Genomic DNA, 24859 nt, shown 5'->3' on the forward strand with positions numbered 1-24859 from the left:
GGGAGTGCTACCAGCTGCCAGGGTCCCCAGGTGGCATGGCCAGGGTGCCAGGTTAGAGTGCAAAGGTGCCCAGGTAGCATTTTGCCCATGCTGGGGAGCGAGTTCAGGTGTGTCCTGCCCATATGAGGTGGGGTGCGATGGCTCGGAGGCCCCCCCAACAGGTGAGTTGGGGCACTGGGGTGGGGGGGGGGGGTTCAGGGTCGAGTGGCATCCCAATCTCTTCCTGTACTGACAAGTGGAGCTCCTCAGTATAGGAAATGCGACTGGGTGCTGCCTCGGCAGGGGCTGAGAAAAAGCAGAGTGTCGTTAGATAGCGGAGTCGATCCACCTAGAACAACCTCTCTAACCCCGCCCAGAACGTATCTTTTTTTTCCCGTTCGATTGTTCCCAATGAATCGCAAAGAAAAACTGAAAATTTAGGTGTGTCAACATCAGAAAGACAAAATAGATTAAAATTCTGTAGGCCTGTAATCGGAATCCAAAGTGGAACACTTCATCCATCTACCTAATTGCCTCGTACCCTGGTCCTTGTATTGCTCTTCTTCCTGCAAATCAGTCAGACTGGTCTAACTGGAAAGATAAACTATGGAGTGTGATGTTTTAAAAAAGATAAACAAAAGTCAAAGTTAAAAACAAGACAATACACTGGCAGAGCAGACTTATTCAAATACATTAACCAAATAATATTTTACAGCTCTATAAGATTATAAACAAGCAAATTATGCAAATAGTTACCTTATCATCAAAGAATAGCGTCCCCAATACTTGCTGGAGAGCAACCATTACAACTGAGCCAAAACCCAAATAAAGCAAAACTGAAGTCAAGATATTGATAAAGGGTGCAATGTTAGTGTTTTACAATTCACATGTAACACTTGTTATTCTAACTTCAATAGATTTTGGAAGAAAGAATGAAGTTGGAATGCAAATGTCACGGCGTCTCTGGTTCGTGTACAACCAAGACATGTTGGACAACTCTTCCCAAATTCCGAGAAATTGGATACATCTTGAAAGAAAGGTACAGTGAGGCTGTCCATGTTGAAGCTGTCAGGGCCACCAGATTACGACAGCCCACCTTTCTTAAAATCAAGAAGCCCAGGACCTATCGAAAGCCCATGGACACAGATCTAGTTTATATAGAGCGATCGCCGAACTACTGCGAGGAGGACAGCTCAACGGGGAGTGTAGGCACACAGGGAAGATTATGTAATCGCACCTCTTATCATGGAGATGGTTGCGACCTGATGTGCTGTGGTCGAGGTTACAATACCCACCAGTATACCAAAGTGTGGCAGTGCAACTGCAAGTTCCATTGGTGCTGCTTCGTCAAGTGCAACACGTGCAGCGAAAGAACTGAAGTCTTCACCTGCAAGTGAGGAAGTAATACTAACAGAAAATAAAACACTTCACGCTAGGGGGAAAAGAGACACAGTGAAAGAGAAATGGAGAGGAAAGAAATGAGAAGGAGTCAACAAAAGAATAATGGAATTTAATGCCAATTTACCACAGCATCAGTATCATAGCTACTTCTTTTAAAAATACGCTCTTTGCTTAAAAGGATGTTACAAGTTGGCTGACCTTTCCATCTCATGATTATCATAAAAGAGGAGTCAGTTGCAATTTGACATATCTAATGCCAATGCAAGTCTGCAACAATTGCAATGCAGTCTGGGAGCTGCAGTCCATTCTCATGGACAGTATTATTGATATCTGTATGGCAAGTAGTGGGTGAACAAGCTACAACTCCCAGAATGCTGTGCACTTTACAATCTCTCCCCACTTTCATATTCTCCACAAGACATTCTGCTCGACTATGGCGCAAGCCTATGCTTTGAGAAAACAAAAACAATACTTGCACACATAAAAAAGTGTGAAGCCAAGTAAGTAACTGAGTACTAGGAGAGACAACAGATGGCAAAGGAACACAAACATTGTTCAGTGCTACTGAGGACTGGAAATGACTGAGTTGCATCATCCCAGAAATGATGTGTTCACATTCAGAGCAAGGCAAGAGGAAGTGCAGATCATTTTGTTTGACAATGATTAAATATGTGTCTTACCCAGTCTCACTGGAGCTGTTTGGATACCTAAAGAAAAGTTTATTTATGTTATAGAATGAAAGTAAAACTAAGCACTAACAGGTAGTAATATTTGTAATTTTTTTTAAGGTAAACATGTTAGATTCTTTCCTGACTTATAACACATTCATTTGGATATTTTCCCAATATTTCTCCGACACTACTCTGCATATACATCAATTGTCTAACAAGAAGCATGGCTGGACTGATACAAAGGGACTCATTAACAAATTCATTTAAAAATTTACATCAAGGTATTCATAGATTCAAATGCTCTTTAAAATAATTAATTTATTTTGAAAGGAAGTTCCTGAATGCTGGGATAAAGGGATATTATATGCTACAGGTATGGCTGACCATGATTATTGACAACAATGTTTTTTTTTATAGATAAGGGAACCTTATTACCCAGGTTAATACATTGATACTTAATTTGATTTGTATTGTTTTTCTATTTATCCCTGGTCCTGTTGCATTTTTCAGAAAAGGGACATCCTGGATCTTGGCTGAAAATTATGCTCTGTTGGTTCTATTGCAATAAGTATTTCAGTGACTATAATGCAATTTACCCGTTGGTTGGTCTATATGTAGCTTGTTCCCTCACCCCATGCATTAAATGGAATAGAATGAATTGTAGGTTTCAGTAGGTGCTCTCTCATTTTACCTACAGTGTCTCTGACAATTTAGGTTCATCATGGGAACAGACAGTTCAATAACTAATCTCGAGTTCTAAAGCTGCATAAATCCTATGGTTCAACAACATAGATTTATTTCATCCTTCACATGGTTCCTTCTTTTGGTCCCCATTGCTATTTTGCCTCTTCAGTCACAAAGAGGAAAAGAATTGCCAATTCAGGTTTGGAAAATGGAAGGTGTGCATTGATCAGACAGTAGAAAAGACCCAGTCAGTTTGTTCACCCTGGGACATAAGCTCTCAAAGCACTACACCCCAGCAGATAAGCCTTGCCAAGACACTGTTTGGATTTCCTTATTGAAATCTCTTGAACTGGGAGGTCAAGGAAAAGCTGGGAATTGAATGTGATGCTCTCTGGAAAACCATCTCCAGAGTTTTGATATTATGCAGGAAGCTCATTGTGCCTAACAGTATAACTGAGAAATTGAAATGAGATGACTCAATGAGCGGGTTTCTCCGGCTGTGTTCGCCCGGCGACCGGAGAATCCCGCCAAGGTCAATGGAGTTCTCCATTGTCGGCCTCTCGTCCGTGGTGTTTTTGGAGTGGGCGGGGCAGAAGAATCCAGCCCTTTGTCTTTAAGTTAATATCTGACAGCTAGACCTCTCTTAGTCTAAACATTTTCCATATTTTAATCGATGGCCAAGTGCAATTATTATCCAATCTCAATTTTGAAAGTAGCATTTCTTCCTTTTAAATTACAGTCCCTGGCATTTTTCACTTTTGACATTGTCCTTCAGCTGATTATTATAGACCATGGATAGTGGCATAATTGATGCCAGTGACGTACTGTGCCAGCTAATAAGAAGACTGCTTCCATGGTTATGCTTCTAAAAATGACTGGCATGCTTGCATTAAGGACACCAGTCGTATCTGTATTTGTACCCAATTCACCACTGTAGGTAGCCAGAGTTGTGCTGCTTCAGCTATGCCTTCTACAATTCAATCTTTTCAATTAATTGACCAAAAATACATCTAGTATGGGAATCGCTAAGTGCTGAATGTAGACCCCAACCGAGACCATAGATATAGGATTATCGCACATGCCTAAATGGGAAACAACCTTTCATGAAGCTTTTGGGTTGAGAGCATGATTCAAGAAGACATTCAGTCACTTTCTAGTGAAGTTATTTGAAGTAAGGCCTTTCTATATTAACGCACTAGAAATTAGAGTTTTATGCCTGCACCTCTTCAAGAGATACAAACATACAAAAATTTTAGGTATTGCAAAATCAAACTCTACTCATCAGAGAACGATAATATCAAACTAAACTCAATTCAAGTATATTTTTCCAGGTAAATTATAAATAGTCCTTTCTCTGCTTCCAGTTGCTTGCTCACAAGAAATAATTCAGTTCAGATATTTGTGACCCTATTTGTGCTGGAGATTGCAATAATCTGTAAACCTTCAGAACGACTCACAATCATTAGTGAATCCTGTGTAAAAGCTTTATGCTTTCTCAAACACGTACATACCATATGATACAGGACTCATCTAAATATAAGATCTTGTGATCTAGGTTTGTTGATGGCATCTAGAGCAGTAACAGGTTTTACAGTTTTCTTCAGCATCCTAAGAAAGAAAAAAAAACTGCAGCTAGAATTCATGTGTCAAACGACATTGTGAATGGGCTCTACTGTAGTTTTGTACCTGTCGAAATTGTTGGCTGAAAGTCATTGCCTAGGCTCCCATAAAAATAATGGCTACTTAGGGAGCCATCCAAGGAACTGTACCCCAGAACTGTACCATAATGTATGTTGCAAAGTCACTAAAACATGGCACATTATGAATGCAAATTTAATGTTTCTTGGGTAAATTTGAAGAAGCTATTACTTATTATGTAATAGAGTATTATGCTTTAACGACAGAATTTATTGGGATAACAGACTAACCTTTTGGACCTACTTTAAGCTCTGACATTTAGTTTCTATGCTTTTGGGATCTACTGAGGGACATCCAATGATTTTTCTCCCCTTTTTTTCCAATATTTAACTAAGTAAAGGGAATAAGCTATATTACAAAACTCCCACAATATCAGATTCCCAAGATTCACAGGTGTTAAGAAAGCAGCCCCATGGGTGTCAAGAATTTGTGCAACAGTTTAATGTTTATAATGAAATCAGTACAGTGCCATAGTGTGGTGAGACCCAATTCACCAAACATGAGCAGCCAATCTAGAATGAGTGCTCAGGGGAGGCCCGTGCTCCCTCCCACTTGGGCTGGATGCAGGGGCCGAAAAAAATAACTGGTGCACAAGTCACCCCAATTAAATTCTTTAGAGGCTGGTAACTTGTTGGAGCCACTGGCCTGGAAACAGGTTGGTGTTTCCTGCCTGAGCAGAAATGGCAGAAGACCTGCAAAATAAAAATAAACCTATAAAATATATTTATCAAAAAGAACATGACACAAATATTCTGCTTTAAGTTTGCTGGTAATTTAATTTGTTGGGTTAAAGTGATTTGTGAAGGGGACAGTCTGTCATTGAAGTTCATAACATCATATTGGGATAGAATATTCATGTTCCCAGCTGGAATCCTCCAGAATAAAATGAAAACCCTACCAAATTGATTTGCAATTTCTGAGCGTGTTGTGTGATGGCTCTTTTTGGATTAAAAAAAACATACTTTTGACAATGAGTGAAAGGCTTACATCATACATTTTGGAACTGTGTGTATTTAAGTGCTGTTAAAGTTTAGTCTCACATATAGACCAACCAAGAGATACTCCAGCATTCTGCTAACTCAAACCCAGAGCAGGTTTGTTTGAACAGCAGTATTTTACCTGGCATGTAAAAGTTTCTCATTGTTAGCTTCAGCAATGGGCTTCCCTCCAGTTAGAACACCAACTTAAGTATATATTTTCAAAGAGAATATTTTTCTATTTGATATTTTATTTATATACTTGCAAATAACCACGTACCTCTTTGTAACTTGTTTTTCTTAAAATTGTTATTCCCATTTTTCCAGGTACACTTTTTTTGCTCGAAAATGCAGGCATATCACGTGATGCTTCATAAGCAATCAATGGGCAGGCGGCACTGCCACATTCAACTGGTTTATGCTTTCACTACTTTCCCTGTATCTGAAAGGCATAACAGCGAACTATCGGAGCAGAAATAAGATGTGTTTTGTTAGTTGTCTGAAGCCTAAGGACCGGAACCGGATAACCCCTGATATTATAGCCTCGATTGACAGAAAATAAATCCGTTTCTTTCTGACAAACATTTCACCATTAAAAAAATGAGATACAAAAACGGGCTTTGCTGTGTGGGTGCTTTGCTGTAAGGCTAGTATTGTCAAAGTGTCAGAATCATTAGCTCATTGACATATATTCTGCAAGCTAATGCTTCTGGTCTAATTCACCGCGGGGACGACGTGTCTGCTGCTTAAATAAAACCCAGTCTGAAGAGAGAGAGAGAGAGAGATATTAAAAGTGACAGGGTTGGTGAAACGGAGTCGGAGCTCTCCTAGCCAGGGATCTGCAGTGATCTCTCATCCCTGAACAAGTCCAATTTGCCCCCTCAAAACACCCCTGGCCCCTTTCTCCCTCAACTGTTCCCCACGTAGGAATTCGCTACCGTTCACATCTCACTTTCACAAACGCCTCCAACCCTCTTCGTTTGCGTCACGGGAGTGGTGCGTACAGCAGAATTCCTCCTGCACAGATCTAAAAAGAGGAACACGTGTCAACCTAGAAAGACTAAAAGAACAAAGCAATGTGAAGTTTGTTGACTTCATAATTACACAGATTACATGTGCAATCTGCCTGACGTGACTCATAGGAAATACACCCATCTGCTTTTTAAAACAACGGAAGCTGAAGGATTTCCCCCTTTCAAGAGGTTTCATTCCAAATTCATGTTGGACGAGGCTTTGTCAATTTGAAATCAAATAAGCTGAAGATACAAATTTGGACCTAATCCTAAGAGTTAAGGAAGATCTTTTTTTTAATGGCTGAGTGAGTAAATGCATTGAATTGTGAGCTTCAACTACAGGAGGAAAAGTTCAGGTATCTAGTTCCATGCTCTCGGCCAGAGATCCGGATATAATTGATTGTATACAGTATCATATCAGAACACCTCATGTCAACACTTAATGCAACTGTTGAAGCACCATGATTGTTATGTAAGCAAACATTCTGCACCAGCACTATGCCACAATAACCATCAGATAAAGGCTCAGCCAATCTGGCGATATTGGTTGAAGAAAAACTTAACCAAACAGTGGGGAACTCCCATACACGTCTTCAGAGAGTGACATAGATCCTTATCATTCACCTCAGCCAGCGGAACAGGCAGACAGAGACTCAGTTTAACATTTCATTCAAAGGATAACATTGTATTGATAGCATCAATACAGCACTCTTCAATACGGCTTGGGAGTATCAACATGGGTTATGTTCCCCCAGTAAGAAGCTTGAACCAAGAACCTTTTGACCCAAAGATGAAAGGGCCATCATCACAGCAAACTGACACAATGGAGTGTTAACCAATTTACTCAATCTCTCTGCATTAGGAAGGGAAAAACAGTTACTGAAAGTCACCCAGTGATCCTTGCTGGAAAATGTGTGTGTGGACAATGGGCCTGCTCAGAAAGGGCTCTGCTGAGCTGTTTCTCTTGTGATAAAATAAACAGAACATTTAACACTGCAGTATATAGTACTTGTTACTGGGCTAATAATCTAGGGAATCTGAGTTCCAATTTCACATGGTAGTTTGGGAATCTGAATTCAGTTTAAAAAATGTATAAATAAAAAATATATCTATTGAAATGACCATAAAGCCTTCTGATTGTTATAAAAGCTGATTCTTTGGCTGCCTTCCATCTCATGATGCCTTGGCCATCAACTCTCTGTTAAGCAGTACCTGGTGCAGCTGAGGAGCTCCACTCTGACATGGCAGTCTCTGCTGCATTTGCTGCAGAGGGAGACAGTGGGCTGAGAAGGTGCACGATTCACTGGCCCCTGTTTTTCTCTGGGTCCTCTCGGTCAGCTGAGCTTTCCATTTTTGCTCATCCCTTCCAATGTCCTTCCAAACAGTCAGCCTCCAGAGATAATGGTCATCAGTGATGATCTCCCAGTTGTCAGAGTCAATGTCCACCATCTTCATATCTCACATGCAGGAGATATGAACATCCAGCAGTTCCTGACCCAGTGTCCAGTTCACTGTACAGGTCTTTGGGAAGCAACTATCATCAATCTAATAAATGTGGTTGAGCCAGGGCAGATGTTGTTGGCTTAGTAATGAGTACCTGCTGATGGAATTAAAAAATATATATATATTTTTTATTCTCCTTTTTCACATTTTCTCCCAAATTTACACCCACCAACAACAAACAATAATCAGGAACAAGTATGTCAATCCCCATATCAATAACAACGATCCCATCCTCCCGTCAAACCCCAAACATTAGCCCGCATGTTCACATAAACAAATGACAAAAAAGAATCGGGAATCACCCATAGTCACCATCAACACACACTGCCCCGCTCCCCCCAACGCTCCCACACCCGTCCCCCACTACTGTTCGATGTTATCCAGTTCTTGAAAGTGCATAATGAATAATGCCCATGAATTGTAGAATCCCTTCATCCTTCCCCTCAGTTCAAACTTAACCTTCTCAAGAGTCAAGAATTCCAACAAGTCCCCTGCCACACCAGGGCACAGGGTGGAGAGGTTGCTCTCCATCCCATCAGGATCCGCCTTCGGGCGATGAACGAGGCGAAGGCTACAACATCTGCCTCCGCACCCGTTTCCAACCCTGGCTGGTCCGACACCCCGAATATGGCCACCCGGGGCCCGGGTCCAGTTTCACGTGCTCCACTTTAGAAATAACTCGAAAAACCTCCTTCCAGTAACCCTCTAGCTTTGGACAGGACCAAAACATATGAACGTGATTAGCGCCCCCCCCCCCCCAAACGTTCACACACATCTTCACCTCTTTCAAACAATCGGCTCATCCTCGCCCTCGTGAGGTGTGCTCTGTATACCACCTTCAGCTGTATCAGCCCCAACCTCGCGCATGAGGTGGAGGCATTTACTCTCCGGAGCACCTCACACCAGAGCCCCTCCATATCCTCTCCCAACTCTTCCTCCCACTTTGCTTTGATCCCTTCCAGTGGTGCCTTCTCCTCTTCCAAAATAGCTCCGTAAACCGCTGACACTACCCCCTTCTCCAGTCCCACTGTCTTCAGCACCTCCTCCAGCAATGTGGAGGCCATTCCACCGGGAAGCTCTGTATCTCCTTTCTGGCAAAATCTCGAACCTGCATGTATCTAAACATTTCCCCCTGCTCTAGCCCATACTTCGCTTCCAGCTCCTTCAGCCCTGCAAACCAACCCCATAGAAATAAATCTTTTAGTGTCTTAATCCCCTTCTCCTCCCATTTCCGAAAATTTCCATCCCACCTCTCTGGCTCAAATCTGTGGTTCCCCCGAATCGGCATTTCCCTTGACCCTGCCCCCAACCCGATGCCTTGGTGAAACTGCCTCCAAATTCTCAATTAAGCTATTATTACAGGACTCCCTGAGTACTTCCCCGGGCTACCTGCTGATGGAATTAATATACTTCAGGATCTTGGAGTTGGTGTTCCTTGTCCTACCAAGAGATGCTATGAATATGTCTGAAATAGCAACGGTGTTTCTCCTGCCTGGCATATACTGTGTAGGTATCACTACCAGAGTTAATACGAAGGATGCACGCTTGGTAGATGAACAGTTTGGTATCCTCAGTAAAGTTGTTGTTGTTCCACACTCTAACTCAACTTGGACAGAATAGCTACAGCTTTTGTGATTAATTAATTTCAGCAGAAGTAACAGATTGTAGAGCCTAGATATGTGAAATCATCAACAAATTAATTGTCACGCTGTCAATGCTGGCTGATGGCAGTATGGCAACACCCTAGACCATAACATATGTCTTCCTGATGCTGATACATAGAAACGTAGAAGATAGATGCAGGAGGAGGCCATTCGGCCTTTCGAGCCTGCTCCGCCATTTGTCAGGATCATGGCTGATCATCCAACTCAATAGCCTAATCCTACTTCCTCCCCATAACCCTTGATCCCATTCGTCTCAAGTGCCATACCTAGCCGCCCCTTGAATGTACTCAATGTCTTCGCCCCAACTACTTCCTGTAATAATGAATTCCACAGGCTCACCACTCTTTGGGTGAAGAAATGTCTCCTCATCATCTGATGTTAAAACCAAACTCTTTACGGGCGTGAAAGAGGCTGTCCATTCGCTGCTGATGGCGTTCCGCACTATGGAATGCCAATACAGCTTCATTGGCATAGAGCAACTCTCTGATGAGGACGGTGCACTTTTGCCTATGACTCAGACGAGCATTGGCTGGTTTAGCTCAGTTGGCTGGACAGCTGGTTTGTGATGCAGAGCGAGCCCAATGGCACGGGTTCAATTCCCATACTGGGTGAGGTTATTCATGAAGGCTCTGCCTTCTCAACCTTGCCCCTTGCCTGAGGTGTGGTAATCCTTAGATTAAATCACCACCAGTCAGCTCTCCCCCTCAAATGGAAGAGCTGTCTATGGTCATCTGGGACTATGGTGACTTTTTAACTTTAGTTCTGGAATGTAAGCAGGTAACCAATGTAGATGAACAGAAGGTATAAGTCAGCAGCAAAAAATATGCTAAGGAGTGTTGTTGCCAGATTTCAACCCTATTTGACCCCAGTGTGGATCACAATGAGTTCCAGTGTTGCCCCACCATAGCTAACCTTAGCCATCGTGTTGTCATGGAAAAAAGAGATCATATTGAGCAGCTTCGGCAGGAAGCCAATTTTGTACAGCAGCGTAAATAGACCGCCTGTGCTCACCTGGTCAAATGCCTTGGTGTGATTGATTAAGTTGACGCATAGTGGCCTCCTTTGTTCATGGCATTTCTCCTGCAGCTGCCAGACAGAAAAGATCATCTCAATTGTAGATTTTCCTGTTCTGAAACCACACTGGGATTCAGAATAGATACATTCAGCCAAGATCTACAATCCAACAACATGGACAAATATCTTTCCCAGATCAGTTCTAGCTCTAGTTGTGATTGCTACTGTCACCCTTGTTCTAGTAAGTGGCTGCAATTTTTGATTCAGAAGTATCCTGGAGGATTGCCCCCTCCCTTCAGCAGAGACAGAGAGGTTCATGCAGATGCTGCAGGAGTGCTGGTTTCCCAAGCTTGGTGAGTTCAGGTGTTATAGTGTCAGCTCATGAAGCTTTTCCCATAGCAAGCAAGTGAATAGCTTTGCTAAGCTCCTCCACTGTGGGTTCAAAATTCATCTCTTCCATGGCAGGCAGGCTCTCTATAGTGTGTTGAGCTTTCATGATGACCATATCTTCTCTCGAGTTAAAGTAGTGTTCCCCCCATATCTTCAAGTTTATTGCAGTTGATGATGATTCCCCCTCGCCTTTGTTTTCAATGGAGCCATTTTCTTCGCTGTTCGACCCGTTGCCATCTTGATCCCTTCATACATTCCACTAGCATTCCCTGTGTTGAAGGATATCTGGATATTCTGGCACAATTGTAACGATTGGCGGAGTGCCTAGCAGTCTGTTGTACTTTACTTTGAGTAGCTCTTAGTGTGTTCAGAGTCTGCTCGCTCGGATCTCTCTTCTAATGGAGAGTGAATTGCTTGACCTCAATGTTAGATTCCATCACAACGTTGTTAGCCTTGAACCAGTCAGCATTTTTCCACTCTTACTTCCCACATGTTGAGAGTGTGGTATTGTTAATGCCGTCTCAAACTGTGTTCATTTTCACTTCTGCACTCTGTGCATGAATGCTGGAAAGCGCCTTTTCAATCGAGACAAGGAACTGTTTGTTCTTATCTTAGTACAGTAAGAAGTCTTACAACACCAAGTTAGCCAAGCTATATAGCCAAGTTCCGCACACATGAGTGCGGCCTCAACGGGGACCTGGGATTCATGTCGTATTACATTCATCCCCCACCATCTGGCCTGGGCTTGCAAAATCCTACCAACTGTCCTGGCTTGAGACAATTCACACCTCTTTAACCTGGGCTTACCCCATCTCTGGATCTGTAAACACTTAATTAACTGCAAATGCTCGCATTCTAAGCATTGTCTTGCATCTTTGAATTTGTCTATATATATGTTTCTGGAACATACCTCTTCATTCACCTGAGGAAGGCGCAGTGCTCCGAAAGCTAGTGTTTGAAACAAACCTGTTGGACTTTAACCTGGTGTTGTAAGACTTCTAACTGTGCTCACCCCAGTCCAACGCCGGCATCTCCACATCTTATCTTAGTAGGCAATATGGCTAATGTTGATACAAAGACGGCCCTTCTGCTTTGAATGTAAAAGTTCACCAGTTGCATCCTAACCCTGGCGCACACCAGGGAAAGATTTACACAGTCAGTGCTATGGTAACTCCATGTATTAAGAATGTTCTTGGGGGATTCCCTTCTGATGGTGATCAGACCCAATGCCCTGGTGTTCGATATCGGCAGTATATCTTGTGGTGGAGCCAACAGCCATTGCCCAGCCTGGCCTATGAGTGCCTGCAGCCCTGATATGTCTGATTCTTACCTGTCCCCTGTAGCAAAGTTTATGTCGTAGCAAACCTGTTCAAGAAGGCAGCCCACTACCACCTTCTCAGCACAACAATGAATGAGCAATTAATGCCAATGATGTCCACATCCCAAGTATAAATAAAAGACAATTAGGCTTACAGATTAAGAACGGTCAATTGAGACAGAGTAAAATGGGGATATTGATATTTTTGGAACATTTAGGGAAGAGGAGGGAAAATGTTTCAAAAATTAAAGCCAATAGGCTTTGAAATGTGAGACTCTCTATTGTCCCATCACAAGAGGGTTAAACAGGATGCTTTTGCCAATAGTTACTTCCCCCACCCCATAATACTAATTGTCTGTCACATGGTTGGCTCAACAATACTGTATTTGAATTTTCTGTAGGGGAAAATCACGATCTCACCTGAGCAGCTCAAGTTGCAAATTCCACTTGCAGTGAACCAGCAATGTGAGATCATCTTGATCACAGAGCCAGGGACCAGCAACCTAGGATCGCATGTCAGCTTAACTCATGACAGAAGAAAGGGCTGAATTTAATAGGCATGTAACAATGTTTAAGCTACCTAACCTCACCGAGTAATTTAATTACAGGACTTCAATAAGGAACACAGAATATTTAACTTTCTTTTTTAAACAATTGACAGCAATTATTCTGTTATGGCTTAAAACTGTGGAAAAAATGTTGATCATGTTACGACCAGGATGGAAGGGGTTTCTCTAACCCCATTACTCCACAAGTCGCACCTCAAGTGTAAATGTTTTAGTCACTCACCAAATGGCCAATTGTTTACTTTTGCTATTGTTACGGCCGGAATATTAGACACTTTAAACAGGCTTCTTTCAATAAACTTGGGATAATTGATTTATGAAACAAAACTTTTTAAAAGCAAGTTGCAAAAACTGGATAACATATAATTTGTAACCCGGAAGTGTAACTATATACCCCTTTAAATACCACACATACACAAACATACACATATGACAAAACAAATAGGGTCTCTGCAGAGGTTCGTGTTTAAGGGAGAAAAATCACCTTTTGGCAAATGGGAAAACATGAACATAAAGTTTGAAGTGTTTTGACACTGTTGATCTGGTGTTCCTGCATGTGAAGATGGATCGCTGGTCACAGTAATTTCCTAGAAGTTCTTTCCAAAGGAGCTTTGGTATTGAGGAGGGCATGGTGGGATCAATGTCCTTGGAATCTCTCTCATGTCAGCTCTCAGGTTTATAAATGCAGATATGTTATACTCAGATCAGGATTTCTAGCTGGATACTGATAACGACACTGAATTTCAGACAAGGCAGCGAGAGTGTGAGTTGGGCAACCTTCCCATTTTCAGTTTATTATCCAACGAAGTCCAAAAAACAATTTGAAGGCAGAAACTCAGCTCAGTCAGGTAGTTTCCAGAAAATCAACAGGGCCTCACAACCTCTGAAAACAGTTGGTAAAAGCAAATTACTGCGGATGCTGGAATCTGAAACCAAATGTCTTTGTCTTTTAGCTTTGACAAAGGGTCATCAGGACTCGAAACGTTAGCTCTTTTCTCTCCCTACAGATGCTGCCAGACCTGCTGAGATTTTCCAGCCAGTTCTATTTTGGTCTCTGAAAACAGTTGTTTTTTTCCTCCAGCAATTAAAGTTCAAATAAACAAATAGTTCTTGGGCGGGATTCTCCCATCCCGCGGCAGAATGTGCACGCCAACGTAACACCATCGCGTTTAACGCCGGCGTGAACGGGCCGCTCCCACGACTAATTCTGGCCCCTACAGGAGGCCAGCACAGCACTGGAGCGGTTCGCGTCGCTCCAGCTGCAGATCCCGGCGCAAAATGTGCGCCGCGGGATCCGTGCATGCGCAGTTGCGCTGGCGCCAAATAGGACATGCGCAGTGGCACCAGCAGCAACGCGCGCATGCGCAGTGGCCTCCTTCAACGCGCCGGCCCCGATGCAACATGGCACAGGACTACAGGGGCCGGCGCGTAGGAAAGGAGGCCCCCAGCCACAGAGGCCGGCCCACTGATCAGTGGGCCCCGATCGCGGGCCAGGCCACATCAGAGGTCCCCCCCAAGGTCGGACCCCCCCTTCCCCGCCCAAGGCCGCTACCCGACCCTTACACGCCGGCCCAGAGCAGGTTAGAATGGCGCCGGCGGGACTCAGCTCTTTTCTTACGGCCGCTCAGCCCATCTGGGCCGGCAGTGTAGAGCGCCCGCGACCGGTGCCGCGCCAACCACACCGGTGTCAATGGTGCCGATTCTCCGCTCTGTGGAGAATCGCGTGCCGGCGTTGGGGCTGCATGGCATGATTCGCGCAGCCGCTGGCGTTTCTCCGACCTGGCGCGGGGTCGGAGAATCCTGCCTCTTATCTCCTCGGGTGACTTGCTGGTCATTTAGTTGAAGTCATTTGACTTATTTGGAAAGGCAGTTTCCTCACAGTCCAAAGCGAACTTATAAATAAAACCCAAGTCAGTTCCCAAGAAAATGTCCAACTAATCCGGTTTCCTTCCAATTAAAACCCCCCCCCCCCACAGTTCTTGGAGATATGCATTCATAACAATCTACATTGCTGATGTTAAATGTGAGAATATCCCAACACTCAGAAGGGGTAACTTGGAACACTGGTTCTTATTGGTATATATTTTCAATCTGTGAGAAAAATACGTAAACCGGGAGGAATAGTCCAGTCATTTTGTGAACAATTAATAAAGAATATTTATTAACTTAAAAGGATAAAAAAACACAACAAGAAGGATTATGATACACTACAACACATAAGTACATGGATGGCTACGCAGTATTACAGGAAATTACCCCTTGGTTCCAACTACCTATGTTTCCTGAATTCTGAGATGCCTCTTTGTTCCCAAACATCCAAAATTATCTAACTATTTGAGCTACATCTAGCAAATAATTGCCAAGCACAGGTCATGTGGCCACATTTGGGGAAACCGTCTTCAGTTTCAGCAAAGGCAAAATATGCTCGGTTTGTGACTCGGGATGATACGCCAATGATTTATACTGTTTTACTTCCAGGCTATTCATGACCTCTTTAAAAAATTCTGACATGAAATTTTACCCTTTATCTGATTGTATCTCTTTCAATAAACCATATCTAGTAAAGAACATGGTTAATTCCTCTACCACTCTATTGGCTGTAATGTTTCTTAACAGTATGGCTTCAGGAAATCTTGTGGATATACCCTTAATAGTTAACAAGTACTGATTTCCACTTCACGTTCTCAAGAGTGGTCCAACGCAATCGACTAGAACTGTTATGAAAGCGTCTTTGAAAGCTTCAAAAGGAATAGGGATCAAAGGTGCTTATTTTATGAAACTTGTGGTTTTCCTTATTACCTAATATGTGTGACATGTTCGACAAAATTTAATTACATCTTTATGTAGTCATGGCCAGTATCTTTGCTTGCGTTTCCTTTATTCCTAGATGTCCTCCTAATGGAATTTCATGAGGTATTCTGAGAATATCTTTTCTATACTCAGGAGGTAGTACAATTTAATGTATTTATGCATCTGCACCATTTGTCATCTGCACTAATATGCGTGGGATGCCATTTTCGCATTAGTATGTGATTTTTTTCATAACAACATTGAGGAAACACACTGAGCCTCCAATTTTGAGTAAGCTGTTTCGTATATTTGTTTTAATTTAAAATCACCCGAGTGTAATTCTATCAATCTCTTTGAGCTAAACACATCTGTTTCTTTCCCTTCATTGTTTCCATTTTCATGCGGCTTACTCAAGATTGTATCAGAAACCGTATCTCACTTTTCTCATCCTGTGCTCTTAACTCCTCCTTCTCTTGTCTATCTTATGTGCATTACCACACAATCCAGAAACACCCCAGGATGGTCCGTTTGCAATTTTTCTGCTTATTGATTATCTACTGGCTGTTTAACCACAGTAGGCATCATGACTATCTGTGTTCCAGCTATATAATTCCCTAGAATTAATTGAATCCCTGCAATTGGTAATATTTCTATCATTCCTACAACCACTTCTCCCATCTTCAAGCTACGCTTTAAGTTTATTTTCACCAAAGGGATTTTTTTGTCTCACCGTGAATGGTGCTAATCTGAACCTCTTCATTCAATATCCCTTCTACACAACAAATATCCTTATCCCACAACATTATGGATTGACTTGCTCCTATATCTCTTAAAATTCTACTACCTTACCCCATTCCATTTGGTAAACATGAAAAAACTTTACCTTCACATACAAAATCATTAAACAGATCAGCCATCTGCTGTTCACACTGTTTCTGTCCAAATTGTGCATACATGGTCACCCCGTTATTCACTCCTATTGTTTGTTCTTCTGTGCATACAACCCATACCAGCTTCTCTTGTTCTCCAGTCTTTAATTTACTATTTCCTTTCTTAAGGCTTATAGCACCAACCAGCTTTCCACGTAATCCCCAGAATAATGATTTGGTGTGGCCCAGTCTATTACAATGAAAGCACCTAACTTTCCTCATATCTCCTATTCCCTCAGCATCATCTTTTTTACTTTGAGGTGAAGTCTCCTTCGAATTTCTAACCACTCGCCTTCTTGCTTGACTGTCTTTTCTCACACCTTCCCATTTTCCATCTTTCTCAGATTTAAAAGTGTGTCAAAAAAGTATTTGACCTATGAACCAATTCATAGTTATCAGCAAGCCGCACAGCTTGCCTGAAAATTTGAACTCTTTGTTCTTCCACATGAGTTCTTATCACTGCCGATATTGAATCTTTGAATTCTTCCAACAGAATTACTTCTCTGAAAGTCTCACAGGTTTCTTCTATTTTAATGCTCTCACCTGCCTATCAAAATATCTTTGTTTAACCCTTTCAAATTCAATATAAGTATATCCAGAATGTTTTCACACATTTCAAAACCTTTGCCTGTAAGCCTCTGGTGCTAATTCATAAGCATTCAATATAGCTTTCATCAGTGCATCATATTCCCCAGACCGTTCCTCTGACAAAGACATATAAACTTCACTAGCCCTAACTACAAGTTTACTCTGTAACAGCAGTGTCCCATTATCTTGTGACCATTTCATTTGCTTCACTATTTTTTTAAACAAATTTTAAAATGCCTTGACATCCTTTTTGTCAAATTTTGGAAGTGCCCGTACAAATCTCAACATCTCCCCACAAAGTCGATGTCTAGAATTACTTGCTCCCTCAGCCTGCTCCCATATCTCTGCTTTAACTGCTCGCATGTTAAATTGAAATTCTCTCTTTCCCCTTTTCTCTTTTGGCCATTGCTAACGTCTCGATTTCCAAGTAAAGTTTCCTCATTTTATTTCCTTTTGAAAATTCTCTCTCTTTCCCTTTCTTTTTGCTTTTCCTGCACCTCCAGTTCAAGTTGTTTCACTTCTATGTCTTTCTCCCACATTTCTAATTTCTTCATTTCTATTTGTAATTGAATTTTAGCAAATTCAATTTCCTCACTTTTTGAAGAATTTGGTCTATCAAACAAACCTTGCAATTTTAAATGTTTCGCTGGGCTTTCAATAAATTCAGTTTTCCTTACCCCTGCGGTAATCCCAATTCCAATTCCAATTACTCTGCCAATTCAGTTAACTGACCTTTGGTTACTTTCTGTAAACTAGGCAGAGTTAAGTCATCCTTAGGATAGCCAACACCATGGCAAGAGTCATATTTCAGTCTCCTTATTTTAAACCTAACATCTCCTCACTTGGTTCCACACTTTCCTCACTCTTGTTACATTTAAAAGTCACAAATTTCCCTACACCCAGGGAATTATGCCTTTCAAAATCCCATTCAAGCCCTCAATTTTTGTTAAGAACCCACTGAGGTTAAATATGAGTGTATCCCAAATCCCAGAAGGGTAACTTGGTGTATATTTTCGATTTGGTATACTGTGAGAAAAAGTATGTGAACCAGAGAGGAATAGTCCAGTCATTGTGAGAACAATTAATAAAGAATATTTATTAACTGAAAAGTAAAAAAAACACTACAAGAAGGACTATAACACACTACAACATGTAAGTACTCTGATGGCTATACACACAGTATTACAAGAAATTACCCCTTGCTTCCAATAACCTATGTTACCTGAACTCTGAGAAGTCCCTTTATTCCCAAACAACATCCAATAGTATATAACTCTATAAGCTAAATCCAGCAAATAATTATCACACATAGGTTATGTGGCCATATTTGGGAAAACCATCTTTAGTTTCAGTGAAGGAGAAATCTGCTCGTTTTGAGGTTTGATCTTAATCGGCAACAACTTGTTTTCAGGAAAGTGTTTCTGCAGCTGGTGTGGCTGATGGTAGCTGTCTCTGTGTTGGTCTCTGTATCCGTCTCTGTCTCCATTTTTCTCGGTCATCGTGCTATGGATATACCATTTTCTCCTTTGATGTGAAGTTGACTTTTTGCATATACGTGTCAATTTCCTTATTTCTCGACTTTGAAGTTACCTTTTCTATACTCCTATTGTGTCCTCTAGTCCCATAGGTAAACACTTGCTTTTTTCACTGATGCTCTAATTCATATCTCAACACCTTTTCAGGCATCTCCATTTTATTTTCTTTAATCCCAATTTCATTTTTAAAATCTTAAATTTCCCCAATTCTTAACAATTGAGTGAAATGTCAATAACACATTGTGGGGTTGATAGAATGTCATAAATGGCAAGAGTACAGCTCAAATAGTTCTCATTGGCATCTGAACCCTGAAGTGAAGTGTAGAAGGACTCTGAAAGGTCCTCCTTGAAAACTGAATGGAACATATTTTCAAATCCATGTGCTCCATAAGAAGAAAAGAAAGACTCACATTTATATTGTGCTTTTCATGACCACCAGAGATCTCAAACCACCTTAAGGCCAATAATATACTTTTGAAGTGTAGTCACTGTTGAAATGTAGGAAATGTGGTAGCCAATCTTTCACACAGCAGCTCTCACAAACAGCAATGCAATAATGACCATCTTCTTTTGTGGTGAATGATGGATAAATATTGAGCAGGACACTGGGAATAACGAGATAAAAGCAAATTACTGCGGATGCTGGCTTATGAAACAAAAACAGAAAATACTGGACAATCTTAGGAGGTCTGACAGCATTTGTGACAGAAAAGAGAGCGAACGTTTCGGCCTGGATGAATCTTTGTCAAAGGAATAACAACCCTGCTGTTTGTCAAAATAGTGCCATGGGGTATTTTCTATCCACCTAAGCAGTGGGGCCTCAGTTTGATGTCTCATCCGAAAGATGGAACTTTGGACAATGCTGTACAACCTCAATACTGCACTGGAGTGTGAGGCTTAATTTTTGTTCTCAAGGCCCAAAGTGCGATTTGAACTCAGAACCTTGTGGCTCAGAGGTGCGAGTGCCACCAACTGAGCCGCAACTGACACTAAATGGGCATAATGAGCACATAACTAATCATAGGGACAAGAGTGAGCCATTTAGATTTTTAGGCCATTCAACAAGCTCAAGGTTGATTTGTGTTCTAAATTCATAAAGCAGTCACTGCCCACGTTTCTTAATACCATCAATTTTTTTCTGCGTACCTTCACACACATTTTTTTGTTTGGGCAAAAGTGGGGAAGCGGTGATAGGATTCCTGAGCTGATTATCAGCCCATTGAACTGAGTTACGAACGCTCCTTCCACGACTAACAAGTCCTGACTTTGGACTTGAACCTGGAGCTTCTGGTCTGGAGGTAGGGATACACCTCTGTGTCACAAGACCTCCTAATGGTCTATTAACCTCAATTTTAAGGTTATCAACTGATCTAGCATCAGCTCATGTTTGTGGAAGAGTGTTCCACATTTTTATCACCCTTTGTAGAAGTGATTCCTAATTTCACTCCTGAAAAATCAGGCTCCAAGTTTCAGCTCTCTCATCCTAGACTCCTTAACCAGCAGAAACATGACTAGAATTCAGTTTGCAAATATCTCCAACCATGTTACTTCGCACACATGTTTCCCGTACCCACTTCAACTGAGGCTGCAAGCTCTGCTCCGAAAGAAGTGGGCCCTTTAAATTAATATTCTAATTGGGGGGGGGGGGGGCATTTATAATATTATAAATGGTCATGGTTCTTCTGGTGTTCACACAAGATCTGGACTCAGTCATGCAATATGGTCCTAAACAATGGATATTCACTTTGGTAAGTGGTCTTTCTTTATTCTTTCATGGGCTGTGGGCATTGTTCGCTGGGGCAGTGTAATAGAGTATTATTATTATGCATTTTCTTATTTAAATCCATTGATGATGTCATAAGTACTGTGGCATCATTCGTTGTTGTTAACTGTGTATATTTGTATTTAACTGCGGTTAGTTCTGATTCTTTTCTGTTACTGTTATTTTGATGTTTAACTAGCTGCTCCCGTTTTTCAGTCCATACTGTATTTTAAACTTTGTTATTTTTATATATTAAAGATAATTAACTTTCGCAACATGTTTCGACTACCTTTTTGCGGTCAGGTTACTAAATCTTTCGCAAGGCTCAGCCTCATACAGTTTAAGGTGCTGCACAGGGCACACATGACCGGGACAAGGATGAGCAGGTTCTTTGGGGGTGAGGACAGGTGTGTCAGGTGCTCGGGAGCCCAGCAAATCACACCCATATGTTCTGGGCATGCCCAGCGCTGGAGGAATTTTGGAAGGGCGTAGCGAGGACGGTGTCGAGGGTGGTAGGATCCAGGGTCAAACCGGGCTGGGGGCTCGCAATATTTGGGGTGGCAGAGGAGCCGGGAGTGCAGGAGGCGAAAGAGGCCGGAATTCTGGCCTTTGCGTCCCTGGTAGCCCGGCGAAGGATTCTCCTTCAGTGGAAAGATGCGAGGCCCCCAAGTGTGGAATCCTGGATCAGCGATATGGCAGGGTTCATTAAATTGGAGAGGGTGAAATTCGCCTTGAGAGGGTCGGTACAAGGGTTCTTTAGGCGGTGGCAACCGTTCTTAGACTTTCTGGCAGAAAGATAGACATTGGTCAATGGCAGCACCAGCTCGGGGGGGGGGGTTACTTTATTTTTGTTTATGTTATTTACACTGGAAGGGTCTGAGGGGGTGTATACACCTGTTGTCTTAAGTCGGGGTGTTAATGTTAATTTATTATTTATGTTCAGGGGGGGAGGGGTTTGGGGGGGTTGCTTTTTTAGATTGTGTTTTGTACTTAACCCTGTTGGGTTCTTTTTTCTTTCTCATTTTGTTATTGATATTTTATGAAAACCTTTAATCACAATTATTTTTTTTTTAAAAAGTTACTAAATCTTTTGGCGACTAGAATAAAAGAATCTGAGTATCAGCATGTTCAACACAACGTTATGCTAAGTTTTCAAATGGAAAACAAGTTAGCAGCACCATGGCTATGTTTGGGTCATTCAGTGAGATTTTGGAAGAGACCAAGAACTGGACTGAATATGTGGAAAGATTGGAACACTTTCTCTTGGCAAATGTAGTCGCAGACAAGCTAGAAATTGCTCAATTCTCCTGAGTGTGTGTGTGGGGCAAAGATTTACAAGCTAGTCAGAATTTTAGCTACACCATGGAAACCAGGGGACATTTCATTTGTGGATTTAGTTACACTCGTTCAGAACCACCACAATCCTAAGCCCTCAAAGTGTACAACGTTTCAAATTGTGAGAAATGAACATTTTGTGCTGTTTTTACATGTATAAACTCTGGTTCACAATTAAGATGTCAACAATGAGACCTGATGGGAAAATTAACATGTCAAGTTCTGAGTAAGCTACAGTGAGCGAGTTGTTGTAACTATGTACAAGGCTGACCTTCGGGGAAGAACGGGATGTACAATAACAGAAATTGCTAAGCAAGGGGGAAGATAGCAGGTGCAAGCAGGGGGCCATCATTCTTATCTTTAACTGGCGGTCCAAGGATATACCAGGAGCTGACAGAAACCACTATGCAAGGGGGAGGCCAAATAAGGGATCACTGATAAGGGAACTGCCCTTTCTATAGTTTGTGGGATGTATTTCTCACGGATTGTATTTTCATGGATTGTATATAACAAAGTGATGCTGTGTGAATTCTTTGTGTCTGCTATTGCTTACTGGCGGCACCCGCTCTTGCAAGATCGATAATAAATACTTCTTCAGAATTTGACTAAGTGTAAGTTATTAAAAGGTGAGCTGTGTTTCTCACAAAATTCCATCGTCATTTTCAGAAGACGGGATAATCTATAGCTAACTTTGTTGCTGAATTGTGCCAACTCTCTAAACATTGCAAGTTTGGGGCAGTTTTGGAAGACATGCTCTGGGACAGACTATTTTGTGGCATTAAGAAAGACAGCATTCAATGGCGTTTTCTGGGGGAAGCCACACTTAATTTTAAGGTGGCTCTAGAATTTCCCAGGGCATGGAAATGGCTGCCAATAATGCAAAAGGTATTCAGAAAGCCAATGGCAGCATGCAGACAGATGCATTGCATCATGTAGAAAAAGAAGGTGCAAGTTAAAAGGTAAAGATAGTGGAGTGTTTTAGACATGGAGAATCACACTATGTGAATCATTGTAAGTTTATGGATGTGGGTTTCCACGTGTATAACAAAAGGCATTTAGCAAAGAAGTGCCAGGGTTCTAAGAGAAAGTCGAAGGTTGAGCAGGGAACTTCAAATGCAAGTGTGATAAAGCCAGGGAAGACCAACAAGCTTCTTAAAAGTCCTTTATTTCAGCAACAGCATCATAAATTCACAGGACCCGGTTACCTTTCACCGGGTCCTCATGCCTTTTTAGCTGACTCTACAGCTGCCTGGCTTTTATGCTTGTGCTGGGTTAACTCAGTCCAATTGAGCACGGGGAACAATCATCCGCAGCTGGATAAGTCCTGTGCAGGTTACTACAGGTTATTACAGCAAGGAAGCCTAATTCGATAGCGTATCACTTTGAAAGCTCAGACCAGGCAGAGGTGCTCTATTACAACATGTTAATATGATTGCAGGGTGTGAAGAGCCTATTTATGCTACAGTGGAGGTCAATAGACAGAAAATCATGATGGAAGTGGACACAGGAGTCTCTGCATCAGTAATCAGTGAGGAGACCTTCAGGAAGATTTAAGGCTATAAGCAAGTGCCAGTCCTTACTCAGAACCAAAGAATCCCTAGAGTGCAGAAGGAGGTCATTTGGCCCATTGGGTCTCATCAACCATTTGAAGGAGCCCCCTATCTAGGCCCACTCACCCAACCTAGCTCCGTAACCCCACCTAATCTGCATACCCCTAGACACAAAGGGAAAATGTTATCATGGCCAATCCACCTAACCTGCACATCTTTGGACTGTGGGAGGAAACCAGAGCACCTGGAGGAAGCCCATGCAGAAATGGGGAAAATATGCAAACTCCACACAGTCAGGGACACTCGTGCACAGATACTCAACCTACTCCTGGACCTACAAGTTGTTGAACTAAGTCAAACATCACCAGAATAAAGGGTGGCACGTAGCACAGTGGTTAGACTGGGACTACGGCGCTGAGGACCCGGGTTCAAATCTCAGCCCTGAGTCACTGTCCGTGTGGAGTTTGCACATTCTCCCCGTGTCTGCGTGGGTTTCCCCCCACAACCTAAAGATGTGCAGTTTAGGTGGATTGGCCACGTTAAATTGCCCCTTAATTGGAAAAAAAAATAATTGAGTACTCTAAATTTTAAAAAAAGCATGACTAGAGTTGATGGAGTCACCAATGTTACTGCGAAGATCATAGCGTTAGTTGCAAAGTTCCTGAAAGACTGACATATAATTAAGGTATTTGTTTTATTGTATTTCTGTCTTTAAGGCAGACTACCAGTGGTGGCATGTAGAGAGCAGTCGCATATAAGGCAAGCATTTTGATTTTGGCTTTTTCGCCCGGTTTTCAGGGGTGATTTGAGGTGTAACTTTGTTAATTCGATTGGATAAGAATCCCACATAAAAAGAATGCCCAAAAAGTACAAACAAGTAAAGAATCATCATCAGACTCAGGCGCCTCGAGAGCTTTGACTGCTGAGAAAATAGCAGAGACATCTGCTGCTTCTTTGGCCACTCCACTAGCAGCTGAGATGGTTACAGGCATCTTGGCAGTGGAACCGAAGAAATTACGGCAGGCTGCCTCTGAAGACCTCGACAGATCGATCGAAGGAGCCCTGTTCCCCCATTCGTGCGACCTTGGCAAAAATGGACCAAACGGTGAAGGTGCAAGGCATGGTGCTACAGGATGGTGGCCTATCGAGGCAGAGTGGCCAGATCATGTCCCTGCAAGCAGAGTTGGCATGGGTGGCAAATGAGTACTGGTGGTGGAAGATGCTCCTTGTGTTGGGTAAGTCTCTCATCCCTGGGGTGGTGAGGGTGGGATTTTTGGCAATAGTTATTTCAGATCATGCTCCACATTTTGTGGATTTGGCGTTGGGGCCGGCCCCTGCTCATCAGCCTCCATGGAGATTGGATACGATGTTGCTGGCAGACAAAGGATTCTGTGAGAAGGTATGCTCTGCCTTTGGGGAGTACATTCATTTTAATAGGAGTGAGAATACCTCGCCTTCCAAGTTGTGGGAGGCTCTGAAGGCGGTCATTAGG

General features: G+C 42.2%; 1 protein-coding gene across 3 annotated transcripts in view; it reads left to right on the forward strand.

Annotated features, from left to right (window-relative positions):
* Positions 1 to 20753, forward strand: part of LOC140396232 (protein Wnt-7b) — a 146168-nt gene extending 125415 nt beyond the window's left edge. For 2 of the 3 annotated variants that reach the window (XM_072484565.1, XM_072484564.1), the window contains exon 4: positions 897 to 20753. In XM_072484565.1, the coding sequence (XP_072340666.1) occupies positions 897 to 1376 (480 nt within the window). In that variant the 3' untranslated portion in view covers positions 1377 to 20753. The remainder of the gene's footprint in view (positions 1 to 896) is intronic. The other variant, XR_011936489.1, reaches the window with a different exon arrangement.
* Positions 20754 to 24859: the final 4106 nt, after the last annotated feature.

Source organism: Scyliorhinus torazame, chromosome 19 (assembly GCF_047496885.1).
Source record: "Scyliorhinus torazame isolate Kashiwa2021f chromosome 19, sScyTor2.1, whole genome shotgun sequence".
Taxonomy (NCBI): Eukaryota; Metazoa; Chordata; class Chondrichthyes; order Carcharhiniformes; family Scyliorhinidae; genus Scyliorhinus; species Scyliorhinus torazame.